Below are 19032 nucleotides of genomic sequence, written 5' to 3' on the forward strand. Positions count from 1 at the left end.
AAAACAAACATAGAATTATAAAGTATGAATCTATCTGACAGATGGATGGTGCATAAGTGTGTAGGAAAAAAAAAAAAAAGATTGATCTCTTCCACTTTTATGGGGGGAAGATTCATTTAGCTGGGATTTATTATGACTTAGAACATTTTTACTTTAGATTGAAGTGCTTTCAAAATGACTTTTTTTCTTTTTTTTTTTTTTTCTTTTTTTTTTTTTTTTTCTTTTAGGAAAGTATCAGGCAAGAATCCTGTCTGAGGGCATGCTTACTCCTTCAGACTACCAAAAAGAAGTTAACTATCAGCTGGTCACAGGGAAAGTAGAAACTCTGGGGTCCTTCTTTAGCACCCTTTGCCCAGGTACATAATATGCTACAAACAGGCATGTTTCCAAGTCCCTGAATATTTTGAGTAAGTGAAAATAGATATACTACTTTTCCACTGGCAAGATACTATTAGAAATGAATAAAATATACAGGACAAAGTTGTGAAAGTATATTTGAATTGAAGTTCCTCCTAAAAGTGTCAGTTTCTAAAATCCCTTAGTTTCATTAAAATACGTCAGTAAGTAACTGAACATATTACACTTAAGTATGCACATCCATTCACAAAACATGCAAGTCTATATCCATGTGAACGGATATAGATTCTTCTGCCAAAAGCACATAATTCGTTTAGACCATGGTAGAAAGAATTATTTCATTGAAGGAAAATTTTGTTCCTTGAACTTACCATACTGTGAGCTTGATTTTAATGCATGGTAAAGAAAAGAAAATTTTGGAGAGCCAGGGTTACTGGATCATTTTTTAACTGAGCATACTGAGGATTACTACAAACAGGATTATCTAGGAATAGATTGAGCCACATGGAAAGTGTAATTACATCACACAACTAGAGCAAATGCAGCATGCTTGTCTGTGTAAAAGGCATGTCACAGTCCCCTTCTCCATGCATATCACACCAGTAAATCTGTACGCAGAAGGCAAGAACACTTATGGATAAGTCATGGTATTTTGACTAGTCACTAAAGAGAAACCTGTTTTTCTAGAACCATCATGCCTCTGTTCCCAGTATCTTCAAGGTACGGTTCTCAGAATCTCTTTTGCAGAGATTTTTACTTGTTTGAGCAGAACAAATAAATGAACATCCACATCCATTGGGTTGCACTTCACAGGGCAGACCCTGCCATTCTAAGCCCTGCTTCAGACATGTTCAAAAATCTTTTCAGCTGCTGAGAAAATACTAAATTCTCCGAACAGGCACACTGTATTTTCTGCACAGCTATCATCTGTAAGCAGCGTCCCTGCTGGATAGAATAGGATGTGTTTGCAGATATGCTTAGTTCAGTAAAACTCTCATTTATCTTTCAGCTTTATAGGGATTTTTCTTCTCTCTCAAAAATGTTAAAGATGTAGTAATATTTATGCTCTGCACCAGATTTTCAAATGCTTCTCATAATCCTTATTAGCAAACACTGCAGCACAATGGTCAGGACATAAACTAAGTCACTTTAAAGTCTTTGAAGTCTTTGTTGTTGCTGATTTAGATCAGAGCCTTGGAGCTAGTTTTCTGATATCTTCTATAAATGTCCTAGGCAGAGGTCTGCATAGCTGATCTGTCATTCCCTGGCCTGATATACATTTTATTAATATTTATACAATAGAAAAAAGATGAGGCTTCCTGTAAAAAGTAGCCAATAAGCTAAGAGCATGACAACTACCTAGCATATATAAAGCTCTTTAAGACCTACAAAAAAAGTCAGTATGAAATGCAGCTGTTATTAACCTGGATGTTTATACCACTATACTTTCAATTTGATAGAGGGTGACATTGATCTTTTGCTGGAGAAGTTTTATCAGGAAAACCAAGGGCACATCTCTTCATCGCTGTCTGCTTCAGTGAATAAATCAACAGCACTGAATGGAACTGGAGCAGCTGTGTGTACAAGTAAGAAATACCTTCTAAACAGTTAACAGTCGGGTACTTGAAAACAGGTCTTTAGGTGTGCAGGTAGATACTTCTGGGCAGAGTCCTAGACTCTTGAAAAATTCTGTTCTGTGGTGATCAGGAACTTACATCTTGGGATATGCAGGTTTACACTTGATGGATGCTCTGCTTCATTTCATCAGATACTGTACTCCCTGAAGCTCTAAGTCTTACTTCTGTGGTAGCAGAATGCTGTTGCTCAAGTTCAGTTTCAGGTCTTCAATATTTAAGGGATTTACAGGGCCAAAATGCCCCAGTGCAGCAAGATTTCTTTTAATTTTCCATATAGATTTTCATAAATTGGAACTCAGACTCATAAGCAAAGTATCTTAAAGTATAGCTCAATTATTATTAACCAGTCTCTAAGATTTTGCATTCAATTAGACTTTGCATGTATATCTAAACAGAATTTTGTCATTTTCCAGGTTATGAGATTGAACGGCATCAGATTCGTCCATTCCAGCTAGCAGTGGCTCAGAAACTGCTGTCTCATATTTGCTCAATTGCTGACTCCAGCACTCAAAATCTTGATTTGGGTTCCTTCGAGAAAATTGATTTCTTGATTTGTGTTCCACCCTCTGAAGTGACTTATCAGCAGACTTTGTTTCATCTCTGGCACTCAGGTGCTTATTTTATTTGGATTTACAGTAAAACCATTAAAAATATTTGTATCTGGAAATACTGATGTTTGTTCCATTTCTTTAGGTATTTTATTAGAACTTGGATTAGAAAAGGAGCATCTTACAAAGCAGAGGGTAGAACAGTATGTTATGAAACTAGATGCAGACGCCCAGATTAAGTTCAAAGTCTTTTTACAAAACTCTATGCAGAATCCACACACGCTGTTTGTCTTAATCCATGATCACGCACACTGGGATCTAATGAGGTAAGAAAACTGCAACTTCAGAAAAATTATTGTTTGCATTAGCTCTCAAGATCAGATTTATGATTTATGTCTTCCTTCATCTCTCTTTGCAACTTTCTGCTAACTTTCTCTTCCCATGCGTTGAATAACTGTGTTTTCTTCTAAGGTTCTTCATGACTTATTTTTGTTCTGCTTGTAATATTATGCTCCAGTGGAACATTTCAGCTTTCTTTGCTCACCATTCTTATCTTCTTTCAGCCACAGCTATCGTTTTTCTGGCTGGTTTTCGTTTGTTCAAAGGAAAGCTTCCTGTGAAAGTACACAGAATTCATTATCCTCTGTCAGAGTCCTCCGGACTGTAGAACATGCAAACACCCTCCACAGTGACTAGGCAGCTAGTGAGCCAACACAGAAGCTTATTTTTTATTTTTTATTTTTTATTTTTTTTTAACTTTGTAGGAATTGAATGTTTCTGCATGTACATGATTTCAGGTAAATGTCTCAAGGGAGCAGGGAGATTTCTGTTCAATGTTTACCAAATTCCCTGTCAGTTCACTTGTATAGCTCATTGTTTCTTTGCCTTCTTAGCAGTCTGCCTGTTGAGAAGATGGGCTGCTTTTGCTTTGTATCTCCTGAGGCACTGGGGAAGTTGGAGAATGTGCTGAATTCCAGAAACACCAGCATGTTCCAACATTGCAAACATCATAGTGTTTCTGAAACAAAAAGCCTTTGAATTTTGCTTGTGAATGAGATGACAAGACCTTGACTTTCACACTGGTTAAGAACCAGTGTTTTCATCAAACCTGTATTTTTGCATATGTGAGGGTTTAATGTTCAACTCCTCTATATCTTAGGAACTTGAACAATGGCCCTTAAGGCATATAACATCCCTGAGGGATAGAGATGTACCCGTATTGCTACTAACCTCTGATATATTTTTTTTTTTTTATCTAAAAAAGACATGTAAGTGGCAAATATTGAAGCGATTATTCTGTACAGCAGGATTCATGCCCCCTAACTGAAGTCAGTTAGTTAAATAAGGTGCCTAAAAGAGGAGTTTAACTGCCTGGGATTGCCCACATAGACCCAACAGAGACATGGGCATTTCTGAAAGCTGGCATAGGTCTTGGGTGGAAACAACAAATTCCTGGAATTACTTATCTCTATTTGTTGATAACAGGAGCTTGCACTGACTAGGATTGTAACTTGGTCACTGCAAGTAAATGCCAAAAATTAAATAGCATGAATTTGGACTGAAGTCTTACTCTGGAGCAATGAATTGACTGTAGGTGTTCTATGATACCAGCATTTGCCCTAACAATAGATCTGTCACAGGTAGCTTCCCTCTGTCTTTCTGTTGTACTGACTTACAGTCTGTCATTTTCTATCTTGATTTTGTAGGCAAGAATTATATTGTCTCAGGGGCAATTCTAACAATCTGGCCAAATTTAGTAGAGGACTATGTGATTATTTGTAACTGCCATAACGTCAGCTTTCTTTCATCCTTTCTCTTTCATATTCTGGTGGTTGTAAGAAACTGGTAATTTGCTAGCTAGGGAGTTAACCAGTCCTATGGAAATTTTCAGGTGCACTGAAAATTTGCATTTCTTTTCCCATCCTTCTATACAACAAAAGCAGGGTAAAGAATAGAGTCCTAAGTTCCTTGTATATGTTTAACTTCAATTTCACATCCAGGTTAAAGCTATCCCATGGACCCAAATGTTCCCTTGTGCCAATCACTTTGGAGAATTTTGGATTTTGGATTTCTTTTTTGCAGTGCTATGCATAGCCTTTATCCTCAAACAGAACTGTCTACAGGACTTGTCGATAGACTGTTGAACTGCAGGGAGGTGAAAGAGGCACCAAATATTGTGACACTCCATGTGACTTCCTTCCCCTATGCGCTCCAGACACAGCATACTCATATCAGCCCTTACAATGAGATCCACTGGCCTTCTTCATACAGCAATGTAAGATGGATGCTTTGAGATGCTTTTGCAAGCTTTTCATAAGTTATTTTACATTTATATACTTGGTAGAACTTTGGAGGCCCTATGATTTTTGTGGACAAGAATGAAGTTTGCATGGCATCTTTTTTCTTTTTTCTTTTTTCTTTTTTCTTTTTTCTTTTTTTTTGTTTATTTAGTCTGTGACTTTTTTTTTTTTTTTTTTTTTTTTTTAACCATTGCTTATTCTATCATTTCTTGCTTTTTTTTTTATATTATTATTATTATTATTCCTTTTATATCTCCTATTAACTGTAGTAGCTTTGCTAAAAGTCTTTGAGCTACATAAATAGAAAGCACCTGAAAATCATCAACATCTGAAATGTAGGTACATGAATTTTCTGGATATGTGTGCATATTTAACCTGCATAGATCTTCTGTCTGTGCTTATGTATATATGGGGAGAGAGTAGAGAGAAAAAGAAACAGGGAAAAATGAAGTCAAACTTCTTTCCTTTCAAAAAAATTAGTTGATTCTTTCTCTCTTTGTTTTAGTATGCATCTGAGTGTATGTATGCTTGTTGGAGAATGTGACTGCAAATATATCAGATAACAGTGATTCAATTGTACATTAATATTTGCTAGCTTTAAATTGGTATTGCTTCCTTTGTTTTAGGGTGTAGATTTATACCATGAGAACAAGAAATACTTTGGACTGTCAGAATTCATTGAATCCACTCTATCTGGCCATAGTATTCCACTGCTTCGGTATGACAGCTCTTTTGAAGCAATGGTCATGGCTTTGGGAAAGAGGTACAGTACACTTCTTGGTCTAATGCAGGAAATTTAGGAAGCGTATTTTTCTAGTGTCTTGAGTTACTAGCTAGAAACCTTTTTTTTTTCTTTTTTCTCACTGTTCCACAAATCAACTCTGTATACAAGGGTATTTCACTTGTTCATATTTTCTTTAATCTTTTTTTGCACATTTGGTGTGTAATCTAACTAGTCTAGGCTGCCCCCTACCATGAACATGCACATTGTTCAGCCTGTTTTAATGTGTGTACTTGGATGGGACCAGTAGCTACTTCTATATTACAATAATCTGAAATTACATTATCAGATTATTATAATAAATTCAAACACATTCTCACTTTTGTCCAGTATTATCACTTGCTGACCCTGGCTAATTTTGTTGTATTATTTGTGTATACTGCATAAAAGGACCAAAAAGAGAAGGACGTATATCACTATGTTTGATACACTTAAGTCAGTGGTAAAAATCTTCTGAGCATCATCACAGTTTGAAAATACACCAACAGTTAAGTTTCCTTGGTCCTTGCAAGACAAGTCTAGAATCACTGCACATGAATGCATGCAACTGTGGATAAACTCTTTGGGATCTATAACAAAAATAAGTCAGGACAAGTAGAATCTTGTGAATTCATATTGGTAACTGACAGACTGAGCATGTCCACACAACTTATGGGGCTTGCTACCAGGTGCTGTGGAGCTCTGATCATGAGGTGCATTTCTGAGCAAGCCATAGTTTCTCTTTGTACTGCACACTCAGGTTTCCTTTCTGTAAAAACCAGAGCACAGGAAGCTCTTACATATCCATGTTTCTCCCTACTGTAGAATGGGGATTGAGACAGGGTGTACCTGGGCTGGGAAGCATGGAGTGCTCATTGAACGTTGCCTATATATTGAATCTATTGGAAACAAGTTTGGGGCTTTAGTAAGAAAACAAGAGAAAAAAACACCTAAAGATAACATATCATGAAGAATACTGTTCTTGTTGACAAATGCCTTGATTTTGATTGATGGTATTACTGAGTGCATTAGCAAATATTCTGTAATAAATTTTGTAACAGCAGTAAAGTATTGGTTACTTGAAGTGATGTAACATTACTGAACTCTTTGCTTATTAAATCTGTACTGAGAAATAGAGAGACAACATCAGTTCTGATTGTGTAATGATGCATTGCAAGAACTATCAAACTGCACTTTGGTGAGAGTCTGTTGTACAGTAAATATGAAGGATTCTTTACAGGAGGAAATCTTAAGTTTACTATATTTTGGAGAACATTAGCTTTTTCACTCTAGTCTTTAATACTTCACTATTTAATTCGCCATTTATTTCAGGTTTCCCAGATTACACAGTGCAGTGATAAGGACTTTTGTCCTCATACAACACTACTCTGCAGCTATGATGGCAGTGTGTGGTCTTTCTCAGATGAAGAATTACACCTCAGTTGAAACTCTGGAAATCACCCAAAACCTAATAAACTCTTCAAGACAATGTCCTAGTGGTCATGGCCTCATGGTAGTGTTGAGAATTCCATGTACCCCGCTGGCTGCAGTGGCATATGAACGTCTGTATAATGTAAGGGAAAGACTAGCCCTTGAAGATAACTTTGAAATAATCTTGGGAAATCCTAATTCTGGAATCACAATAGGGAAGCACTTTGTGGAGCAACTAAAGGTAACTTACAGAATGAAATATACTGGGAAGCTTCATTAGATGGGTAGGTGGGGAGACTTTATCGGTGAGAGTTATGGTTGTAAGCTGAAGTGTGATTCTTACTTGTAAAACTCAAAACTACTGTAAGGAGCATGAGTTTTATCTTTTAGACATACAATCTGTGATTCCTTTACTCTCCTCACTCTGGTTGTGTTCTGGTTACTCAGCTGAATATTAACTCATGTAGCTAGAACTTGGCTGCCAGCAGTAACCCTCCCAAGCAGCTGAACTGCTTTTATTTATAACAATAGGGAAAACAGCCAAATAAAATTATCACTTTTCTCACAAAGTTAGTGTAGTTCTAAAAGATTTTAATCAGTGACCCATTGAGGTTTATATTATTCTTCTCACCAGCAGATGGCATGAAGGCACCAGATCAGTGATGCCAGCTACGAGTCCTAGAACACCCTGGTATTCACAGCTCAGGATTTGCTTTATGTTTTCTGGACCTTGTGTTGTTTCATGGATTCATTTATGTGCTTTAGGTCTAGAGTCTTGGGTCATCTATGTAACAAAAGCCTCTGATATTTCCTTGTTCTTCATAAAATTACCAACATCTGATCATCAAAGCAAAAATGTATATTACACTCTGTACTGTGCCTAATGTGATATGTTAGACAAAATCATTAGAAATCCAGGGCCTAATTCTAATCTTGTACTGCTATTTGTAATTTTTTTTTTTTTTCTGAAAAAAAAGACAAACAACTAGTATTAATTCTGAATCACATCCTGTTTGTCTTCACAGTCATGCACAACAGTGGTAAATGTACAAATAGAAGCTGAATTGTCTTACTGTTGCTCCTGCTGTGTATTCCTTATCTGTAGTAAGTCAGTCTCACAGCAAAATGTACTGACTGATGTGAGTAAAGTTTTATAGCCTGATGCTAAAGATTCAAATCATATATCTAATTATCGAACTTCTCATGAAGTTACCAGAACTGACAACTTTGGTGAAGAGCAGGAGTTTTCAGAGGGTATTAAGTGAGGGCTGTGGTGTATGCGTGTTCAACACTTTCAGCTATTGCTCTAAGGTCAAAAGATTTCATTCCTAACTCATTTCCCTCCTTGGGCTCAGACACCCATACTTTATCTGCCATAAGAAGCAAGTCTCTGTTTTCTTCTGTCTCCCAAAGCTCATCCTCATCATCTCATGCACTATATCCACTCTATCTGTGTATGCTCTAGCCTCAGCAGTGTGCAGATGGAGTCGAGACTTTTCAGACCAGAACATACTGTCCCAATTTCCTCAGGCTTATAACAGTCAGACTGCTACCTGAAAGTCTTTAGGAACGGTGAAATCTACCTGTAATTGGCTCTGCTATGTGGCTTACCTTGGTGGAATTTCTATCAATGTACAAAATGATTCATATAATGAATGATAAAATGTATTTTTATCTGTGCCATATCAGTATGTCCAACAGCATATTTTATGCAGGTCTGGCAGAAAATTGAAGATGTAGATTGGAGGCCACAGACATATTTGGAGTTGGAGGGTTTGCCTTGTATATTAATATTTAGTGGTATGGATCCACAGGGGGAGTCTTTGCCACGGTAAGAAGATCTGGTATTTTCTCAGTGGAAGTTTTTTATCCATTGCTTTCCAAATGTTTAAAAATTAACTGTTTAAATGCTCGTGGGAGATGAAAGCAGATTTCAGTGTCAAGATATTGCTTTTCCATTTTTATATCACAAATACAAGAAGCTTATTATTAATAATAATCCCCTGCTTATAGAAAGATACAAATAACTTAAAAGTGGTAGGAGAGTTGTCCCACTATACAAGAGAGAGTAAGGATATATTAAAAAAAAATAAAAATCTATAGCTACTTCAGACACCAAAAGGTAGATGAGACCTCTGCAGGATGCTGGCATATGTGCTACAGGACATGTGAAGAGATCCACACCTTCTGGAGTTAAAGCTGGGAGGCAGACAGGATGTCCTGGGGCCACCAAAATAGCACGACATGGTTTTTTATGTTCAATTGAATCCCATTCTGTGTATTAGGCTTAAAACCCAAATGATACTCTTTTTCTTGTGCTGATGTTAATGTTCAGTGCACTGAACATTAAGTTAAGCTGCTTAACTGGATTAAGAAAATAAAACTGTGCACACCATAGTGGTAAACCTATTAAGCACCAAAGATATACTGTGCTCTATCTCATCCATAGTTTAAGTATATCATTAAAAAAATTTCACTTTGGCTGCATCTGGAAAAGAAATAAAGTAGATTACAGTGAGTTTTCATATTACCATATCTGTTTCTCTCCAGATCACTGAGATACTGTGACCTACGTTTAATAAATTCATCTTCTTTGGTAAGGACAACCTTGGAGCAAGAACTTGGTTTGGCAGCATACTTTGTGAGCTCAGAAGTTCACACAGAGAAAGCAGTTATGAACGATGTGTTAGAAAGTGACCCAGAGAAACTAAGCAGCACTGATAACGAAGATGAAGAAATAGCAACAGAAGGTATTGCTAGTAGTAATAATAAAAGAAGCTGTAAAATAATTGAGTTGTATTAGAAAATATGAAATTATGTGTGATATCTAGTCAGTAAAGGTTAGCCAGTGTTAGCTTTACTGAGTTACCTCTGCTCCTCACTTTTGCTTTATCTTAGTGAACCACTGTTCTCTCACCCTTACCTGCCCAGAGTGCTGCTGCTGAGGCATTTTAATCTGTCACAGTTATGCTTCTGCATGTATTATTTCTCTGCTAATTGGTTCTGTCCTCTCTCCCTCTTTTTTTTTTTTTTTTTTTTTTTTTTTTCCCTCTCTGTGCTTTGCCATCTGGGAAGCAGTGACTTCACAGCAGGGACATCTCCACCAAAACTCCCTCACTGATCCCGCCTAACCTATCCTTACATACTGACAGTGTTGAAGATTCCTCCCAAGGGAACTGTTCAAAGTCAAGCTGAATAGTCTCTAGTTTGTAAAGAATTAAACATCATGGCTAGAAGAAATATCTGAATGTAGCAACTTTAAAGTGCTTCTTGAGTACTCCTGAGTGCTGTCCATGAATTCAAATTGAAATGGTAGAGTTGCAAGTTTATCAGTTTTTAAGAGCAATTAAAACATATCATATGTAAACATACAGTGACTTACCCAGAAAGCGGATTTTTTTAATTTGTGTGGGAATTGATGGATATTATGAGATACCATTAATTTCTTAACATTTTTTCTTTACTGTTTGTTGTACCTTGCAACTGGGGAAAACTAGGAATTTTAGTTCCTGTAAATTAGTTAAATCTCAAACTACTTGCTTTCATTTCCTTTTTTTTTTTTTTTTTTTTTTTTTAACTAATGAAGAGGAAACCTTGTTACTGTTCATTTATTGAGCTCTTACTCATTGATAGCAAAGAGAGCAGAACAAGCAGAACAGAAATATTTACTTTAATCAAACAAATTCTTTTGATGTACAAATGAAACACCTATGGTCATGCTCTGACTGTTTACAATAGAAGCCTGCTTTAAGTGGGATGAATACCTCTGCCCATTTAGTTGAAGAAAGCCAAGATTATACGTGATCTGAGCCAAAGGTGCACTGACATTAGGTACCTAAGTTGTAAAGCTATTTTCCTAGTCCGTTAACTATGGTATGTTCCTCAAGGGCTCAATTCTGAGCAGCAAAGAAGATAGACTTATAGCAGTGCTTATGTATCTGTTTATTGTGGTAAAATTGTACAGAAACAAGCATTTTGACATAGAAGCCTAAGCTATGAACCTCAAGCAAATATCCTTGGTGGCTGTCTAAATATAGACTGTCATTACCAAAAGCTGAGATGTAATTTGCCCACAGAGTTGTAACGTAAGGGGTAGGAGGTAATTTCTTAACGTACTGACAAAGTGGAGCTCATTGTCAGTTGGCTTCCCTGACACTTGATTTGTGAGGAAAGTAAGGCATGGGTTTGAAAGATAAAATGTGGTTGAGACATGCCTAGAAATTGCCAACTAATGGCAGCAGAATTTATTTTGTGAGGCTATTGCAGCTAAGCGTAGTTAGATCAGACCGCAGGCTAATCCAAAACTGCACAGCAGAAGCAGATACTCTTCACATTGTAAATGGTGTCAGGATGAGGACAAAATCCAGACAAACTTGGGTTCTTTTTGCTGCTTCAATAGCCATAGAAGTTATGGCTATTAGCCATAACTTCTTACAGGCTTATTTAAATCATGTTTTGTTTTTGCTTTCCCCTGCTACCTTTCCTGAAACAGGTTCTACTTCAGAAAAGAGAAGTCCTATGAAAAGAGAAAGATCTCATTCCCATGACTCTGCATCTTCATCTCTCTCTTCAAAGGCTTCCAGTAAGACCTTAAGATTATCTCTGTTAAGTTATTGTTAGGATATGAAAGAGACCTTTTATTCAGCTTGTTAGGGAAAGAATTAAAGTCATAAATCACCAAGCTTTTGGCAACGCCTATTTTAATAGTGTCGCTAAAGACAACTTAAAAAACCCACCCTTAAGAATCAGACTTCTGAACTATAAGAAATAAAATGTTTTGTTGCTTGAAAAGTAATCATAGGCTGGGGTATCTAAAACAGGCACTTTTTTTAATGTGGGAAACCGAGGTATCAGTCCTGAGTTAGTACTGCAACGGCTGACTGTATTCACTGAAGCTATGACAATTTATGAACAAGAAAACATGCCTCACATTAAAAAAAAAAAAAATCTTTTGAGAATCTGTGGGAGAAAAACCATGCTCACTCTTGTTTGTGGGTTCCCCCCCCCCGCCCACTCCAGAATGTTCACTCATTAATTTTGCACTGTTTGGAATCTTCTTTAGAAGTGGATCATTTTAAAATCTTTGTTTCCTTTGTAATCTGCAAATTGACATAGAAAGCATGAGCCAATGTTGAGAACTACTAGGGCTTTTTGTCAGATAAATTTATTTGCATGCTTTTTATGCCGATAATATTAGGAGAGTTGAGTGAAGTGCAGAATATAAATTGTACCATAACTATATAGGAGTTGAGATGTCATGCAGCTTTTTAAAGACATGTTGTTTTTTGCCAGTGACAATAAAATCTTTTTGATCTAATTGTAGTTTTCACCATGCTGACATGCATATTTGGCCTGATTTCTTTTCTGTAGACACAATGGTTGTTACAAAAGAAAAATAAAAACAAAACAAAACAAAAAAAAAACCCCACACACAAACCCACCATCACCAAAACAACTTGAAGAAATTTTTATAAACTTTCTCACCACTTGTTTTTCTTTTTTAAAATTGTGCTGTTGTTCAATTCACAGTGTCCATGTGGCCAAAATTTGCCTGTGATTAAGGAAATCTTCCTCTCCTGTTAGTACTTATTTTCTTGCATTCCTTTAAACAACAGTTTACATAATTTTATAGTGGTCTTGAGAGATGATGGTATCTGATGAACTCCTGAGTCAAGCAGGGAATGGATGAGGGAAGAAGAGGACAAAACAATCACTGACAGCTTTCCTATGCAAATTCAGTTTTTGTAAAGGTGGTTGCTGCATTGAGACAGATATTCCAAACTAGTCCCATTAATACTTCCTGTATGATTAATTTGAAAGCAGGAACAGGGGTGAGGTTGCATTACTTGACAGGCACCATATCACAATGATTTTTCAGTGTTTAACTATGACATTGACTAGATGACATTGTTGCCCTGTATTGAAATAGAATTTTTCTTTTAGTTACAGCATTCTGCAGTGAGTCATCACCTCCTTTCGTAACAGCAGGAGATACAGCAAAATCCCCCCACCTAAGCAACAGCACTGAAGAAACTACAAACAACCATGAAAGGCAGAAGCAGAAGGTAGACAAGGGGGCACAAACAACAGTCAGCAAACACTTATCACCAGTAACAGAACAACTGGATACAAAACAAAACATAAAAAGTGCCCAAGTTTCCATCACCTCCTCATCCTCTTCACCTTTTTCCTCCTCCTCTTCCTTCTCTGCGCCTACTCACAACTCCTTCATCCTACAGACCTCTCAATGCTCCATGACCAAAGCATCAAAACAGCCTCCTATAGTTTTCTTGCCCAAACTGGTTTATGATATTATTACCTCTACGGACAGCAGTGGACTTCCCAAATCATCTTCCCTTTTACCTTATCATTCTGTTATGTGGGCAAGTTCTTTTCGTCCTCTTATGAGTAAGATGATGACTTGCACGGAGCAATCTCTATACTACCGCCAATGGACGGTGCCCAAGCCAACCCATATGGACTACAATAATAGGAATGAGGGCAGAATGGACACCTTTCACCCAAGGAGGCTGCTGCTGAGTGGGCCACCACAGGTGTGTAATAAGAGCAAGGTATTATCATTCATTTATTTTGTTTAATTTTATTCTCTGAAAAAATATACTAGTTAGTATTCATACTTGAAACATCTTTGGTGAAGAATTAAGTTGCTTATGTTTTATTTTATTTCGTTATTTCCTAACTCCCTTCTAATAAAATAATCTCTCTTTACTGTTTGTTAGTCTAAGTTCAAAGACAATGAAGCTGCAGCAATGTTCATTTTCTGTCAGGCTCTCTCACTTAAAATGCTTTAAAATATAGTTTTCTCAGAAGATATATTGCATGTATTATTTCAGTTTGCTAAAGATGAATAATCATTTACATTTTGAATAAAGATCAAAGATCTGAACAAAACCACTTTCTTATGATCAATCTAAAGATAGTTGAGAGTCTGCAATTAAGGTATTTCTCTGTCTCCTCCACGTGGCAGACAGAAATAGAAGCTGTTGTAAATAACACATGCAAGAAAGTCTGTTCACTAGCAAAGCTGTATTTACAAGATGAGTGGCAGACTCAGAATTTTAAAATTTTATTTCAAAGGATGCATGGAAATCATGCAATGATCTAAGAAGTTCCTTGTCTTTTAAATTTTCTAATCTCTGAGCAAGGTGGCTCTCAGTTCAACTCATGTTACACGCTAAAGTTAATATTGTGCCTCTTGTTCTGCTGGAGTACCAAGAAATGAAGCTAGGAGTACCAAGCTAGAAAGAGACCCCATGCCTACAGAGAACATATAGACATCCTGTGAACATCAGAAGTCAAAAAGGATAAATCAAAACAGGGCAAAGACCCATGTTTCCTGTTATTCTAACATCAAACGAGATAATTCATCTAAAGATAGTTAATGAGTTAACACTCTTCCATGCCAATCCATTTCAAAAAGAAAGTATATATTACTATTTAATAAATGATTTAATTTCATTGTACATCTGAAATGAGGGTTCAGTAGAGTAGGAAGAGCATAAATGGACTTTCCATGTTGGAACTTCCTGCAAATGTTACTGTAATGCATAAAGGATTCCAGAAAGTACTCTGATGAGAAGTTTTACACTACTCTCCATTCCTTTGATCTAAATTATCTGTGTTTGCCTGCCAAAGACTGAGGAATTACATGATCAAGAAAATAAATATCATACAAAGCTGCAGCACAAAAATGAATACATTCTGGAACAGATTGCCAATTTGCATCTCTAAGAAAAACACAGGCTGTGACAATTTTTGATAGAATTTTATATGTATACACATCAAAACCCACAAAGATACTATTTCCAGAGACACCTTAAATATCCAGATTTGCTGGTAAGTAAATACCACTTTAGTATTCATTTGATCATAAAGCATTTGGTTTGGGGTCACAATTGCAAACCTGAGGTTCTCAGAAGAGTCATTCAGAAATTTCTGAAAGCATACTACACATCCATGAGAAGGATTTATTGCTTAACACGTATGATATGTGCCGTTTAACTAATTATAACGAGACAGGCAACTTGCTTATTCACTGGCTCCCTACCAGGGTATGGCAATCAACACTTTTTGCAACCAGGTGAAACCTTTTTTTTTTTTTTTTTTTTTTTTTTCCCAAATACAGAATATGTCTCCTATAGACCTTTTGTACAGCAGTGAATTTCACCCTTGATATCCCTTCCTTTACATGAAATTTCATCCCTTCTCCAGCTGTTTGCACAATACGGGTTATTTCCTAGTCTGTTAATTAGATCATACAGTTGGATCAGTTCCTGAAAGACACTCTTTGCATTTATATCCAATTTATATTTTCCAGTACTTTCTGAAGAATATAGATGTTTGACACAGAACAAATTCACACACTGATGTCACAATTCACAGTTTAGGGGTATATCTTAATTTAATTAGGTGGGAAAAAGCAGCTTTGCTTATTTTGGTATTTTAACCTCCCAAAGTACTAAAAACACCTGTAAGCCCCCAAAAGAGCTGTAAATGTATGTTGACTGTTTATTGATTTAAGGTATAACAACAGAGGATCTCTTCTAGTGTGTAGTTACAGTAAAATTTACAAAAATAAGAATTTCCCTTCTCTTTTGGGGAATTTTCCTTACTGATATAAGTTTTGCTCATGTGTGATCGATAGTACTATCATGTTACATGGACTCATGATTAATGCATGAAGAGATATAGGCAGAAAACTGTGGCATCTTAATAAAAGACAATTATTAGATAGTACCTATTGGAGGATTGATAACATCTCAACCAAAGCATTAAAGTTCTTTTTAAAAAATTAGGAAGTAGTTATTTTTTTTATTAGACAGCAATTACTTTATTAAAATTCAAATCAGGAAGCAATTTGTTGGTTAGAATGAAAAAAATATGAAATAAACACATGAAGAAAATTAGATATATTAGTGAAACAAAATTACATTTCTCACTGTCAGGGCAATTGGTAGTAAAGTACGCTTACCCTTCACAGAGACATTTTACCCTCTGGACTGGTCAAAATGTTCTATCATAAGGCTACTTTTCATCTATCCACACAGATGATTAAATTCTCAAACACAAGTGATTCTTATCCTGAAAGGTGCCTCCTGACATCATTTAAAATACTAATAAAACAGTGGGCTTAGAAGTTAAGTTATGGTCTGAGTGGATCCTTTGGAATGAAATGATGTTGTAGGCTTTCTGCTGTATCATTCCAATATTTTGTTTTTCGTAGCTTCAGATTGAAAGCAAGTTTGTTATATTGAATCCTTACTGAGTGCTTGGAGTTTCTGCATTATAAGCTGTAGATAAATCCTGAAAAAGAGGATCTTCAAGTTTTGATCTCGCTAAAAACTTAGATACGTTTAGAATTTCCTCTACTCTTATTAAAACCTTATTACAATGGGCTTATATGCCATTCTTCTAATGTAATAAAAGTATTAGGGAAATATTTAATATATCTTTTGTTAGCTGTCTTCTAGCAGAACATAGCAAGTGGAAACAAGGAGAAGAGCCAGCACCATTTGACCAGCTGTCTGTGGACCATCAGCATATTTTCTATGAATCACTACTGGTTTGCAGACCACAGTCTGAAAACCACTGCTGTGGTATGTGAAGAACTATCTTGCCTGGAAATTAAAACAGAAAAGCCTTATGGAATTATTTCCCCTTTGCCACATTTCTCCAAATGTGAAGACTGAAATCATTTGGTACTTTCTATCAACATGTAAGAGTAATAAAATACTACCAGTGGTCCTGGAACAAGTTAAAAAAATAGGCACTATGTGTCTTTGACACACACACAAAAAAAGGACCTTCATATCTCTAGAATTTTCTGCAGGAAGAATTTGAATTCATATTCTTTCCTCTTGCTCTTCATTCACAAAACTCTTTGTGAATGAAGAACTGCAGAGTAAACATGCTCTTAGTTTCTCATAGGCCAAATCACACCTTCTGTTTAGGATACAAATAGAAACCAAGATACAAAATCTTTGCAGGACCCACAATCCTATCATAAGTTTTCTCAAGATTTGAGATTTTTGTTTATTAATCTTCTGTGATTTTCTTCTTTGGAGTCTACTTCATCATACTTTTGTCTTCCAAATTCACATAGCCAGAAACAAAAGAGTAATAGTTCCATTGCTTGAGTATGTCTGGCCCCCAAGTGCCTTATCCTGCTTGCAGGATCTCTTTGCAGATGCCCCATAAAACTGATCCAAAAGAGTGACAGATGAGATGAGAACTCTTCAGAGAGATCTGGAAGCTCTGTTTGTTGACAGCTACTCTGTATTTTCAAACAAGCAAAGACACTTTTTGCATTTCTGTTTTGTCTAGAGATGGTGCATAAAGAAAACAATATTATTAAATTTAAAGTCACATTTACCCATCTGGGTATGCTACGAATTCAAATGTTCACGGCTCTTCCCTTCTGGAGTAAACATTGATTGTCAGTAAAAATTCATTTTTATTTTTTCTTGTTCTCTAAATGAACTGGGAAAAGTGTTCTGTATTACAGCAATTCATTTCTTCAGCAGAAAAAGGCAGGTAAATGTGCAACTGAGTGGAGTCAAAATATGAATGTTGTCATGTGTTCAGCCTAAGCTTTCTGCTAACAAAAAAAGATCCTGAAAATGAGAGATATTTGCTTGTTCCCACCAGTATTTTTCATACAGTGCTGCAAATATCTAACAGTCCATAAAGCTCACAGTATTGTCTTAGTCAGTTTTTATGTGACAGATAATGAGATGTGATGCACAGAATATCAAAAGTGCAGACGTTTTAGTTTCCTGGTTTGGGAGTAGTATTTTAGTTCTGTGGTTTTCAACATTTCCAATTTGTGACCCTACAGCTTTGTAAATTTGAGTCAATTGACACCTTTCATCCAAATACCACTTAGAGGTAGCCTGCTGACCCCAGATACATTGTTGAAAACCATTGGTGAAAACCTGTTTCATGAGGGAAAGGAAAAATACATGTACAGAGTAAGTTTTAAACAGTTACTGAAGGGGAGAAGTAAGGTTTTCAGCCTGTTGATCTGTTGACAATTCTAAATATATACTTCAAAAAAATTAGGAATTACGGCTGTGTACTTTTGACAATTCGTCTCTCATTTGTTCAAAATTAAGGAGCTCTTAATCTGTCAGGCCACCCAGTGTTTAATGAAAGGATGGTGGGAGGCACTTAAAAAGAGTATGTTCATAATGGCACATAAAGGTAAACTCTGATGTGAGAAAAAACGTAGAAATCATTTTCTAACAGAACAAATTATGATCAAGTTTTCCTCAGATGTGGGAAGATAAAATGTTCTTTGTCTGCTTTATCAATAAATATCCATCCCAGTGAACCCTAGAGCCTTATTCCAAGGTCAGTAGAAAGAATCTCATCAGTCTTAAGGGATTTTGCATGAAAACCTAGACTGGGAGTTAGAAACATCTGGTCTGTGGGCCGAGTATAGCCCATGCCGTAATTTCCGCTATTCAGTCGTGTTTTTTAATGTGTTACCCCTGGATAACATGGGGTTGTGTGCTCTTGCAAGGTCTACCAAGTGCACCTGAAAGACTTATTTAACCCTCAGCAGGGAACAGGGGACCCTTTTCCACCGTTGGCAAAAAAATGTTTCATGTGCAATCTGATTTATTAAGGGCAACAGACAGTGAACTTTGACAAAATAAATGCTTACTTGCTCTTGCTTCATCTGCAAAGCCTTAAATTAAAAATTAAAAAATAATAAAAATCATGGAAAATATTAAATACAATACTATTTTTAATAATTCAACGCCATATGCTTCTGACGTGTCCTAGAAGTAATGGCAGTGAAAGCTGGACTTTCAATTCAGTAGTAATGTAGATGTAGTCCAAAATCAGACAGTTCCAGCAGGAGAATGTGCCATAGTGGTCTACATGTTAACCTCACTCTGTATTCTCCTGTGAGAATGGCAGGAGTTTGCTGGTCTCTTTTTGATCATTGAAACCCTGTATGTTCTGCTCTC

At 36.3% G+C, this 19032-nt stretch overlaps 1 protein-coding gene across 4 annotated transcripts in view; it reads left to right on the forward strand.

Annotated features, from left to right (window-relative positions):
* Positions 1-19032, forward strand: part of GREB1 (growth regulating estrogen receptor binding 1) — a 95079-nt gene that overhangs the window by 56482 nt on the left and 19565 nt on the right. For all 4 annotated transcript variants that reach the window (XR_014691883.1, XM_084515699.1, XM_084515701.1 and 1 more), the window contains exons 12-22: positions 228-356; positions 1818-1943; positions 2408-2605; positions 2688-2868; positions 4625-4817; positions 5469-5605; positions 6935-7274; positions 8749-8864; positions 9584-9783; positions 11526-11615; positions 12977-13587. Coding sequence is in view for 3 of the 4 variants with exons in the window: in XM_084515699.1 (XP_084371825.1) it covers positions 228-356; positions 1818-1943; positions 2408-2605; positions 2688-2868; positions 4625-4817; positions 5469-5605; positions 6935-7274; positions 8749-8864; positions 9584-9783; positions 11526-11615; positions 12977-13587 (2321 nt within the window). In the remaining variant the exon portion in view is untranslated. The remainder of the gene's footprint in view (positions 1-227; positions 357-1817; positions 1944-2407; positions 2606-2687; positions 2869-4624; positions 4818-5468; positions 5606-6934; positions 7275-8748; positions 8865-9583; positions 9784-11525; positions 11616-12976; positions 13588-19032) is intronic.

Source organism: Aythya ferina (genome assembly GCF_964211825.1).
Source record: "Aythya ferina genome assembly, chromosome: 3".
Lineage (NCBI taxonomy): Eukaryota > Metazoa > Chordata > Aves > Anseriformes > Anatidae > Aythya > Aythya ferina.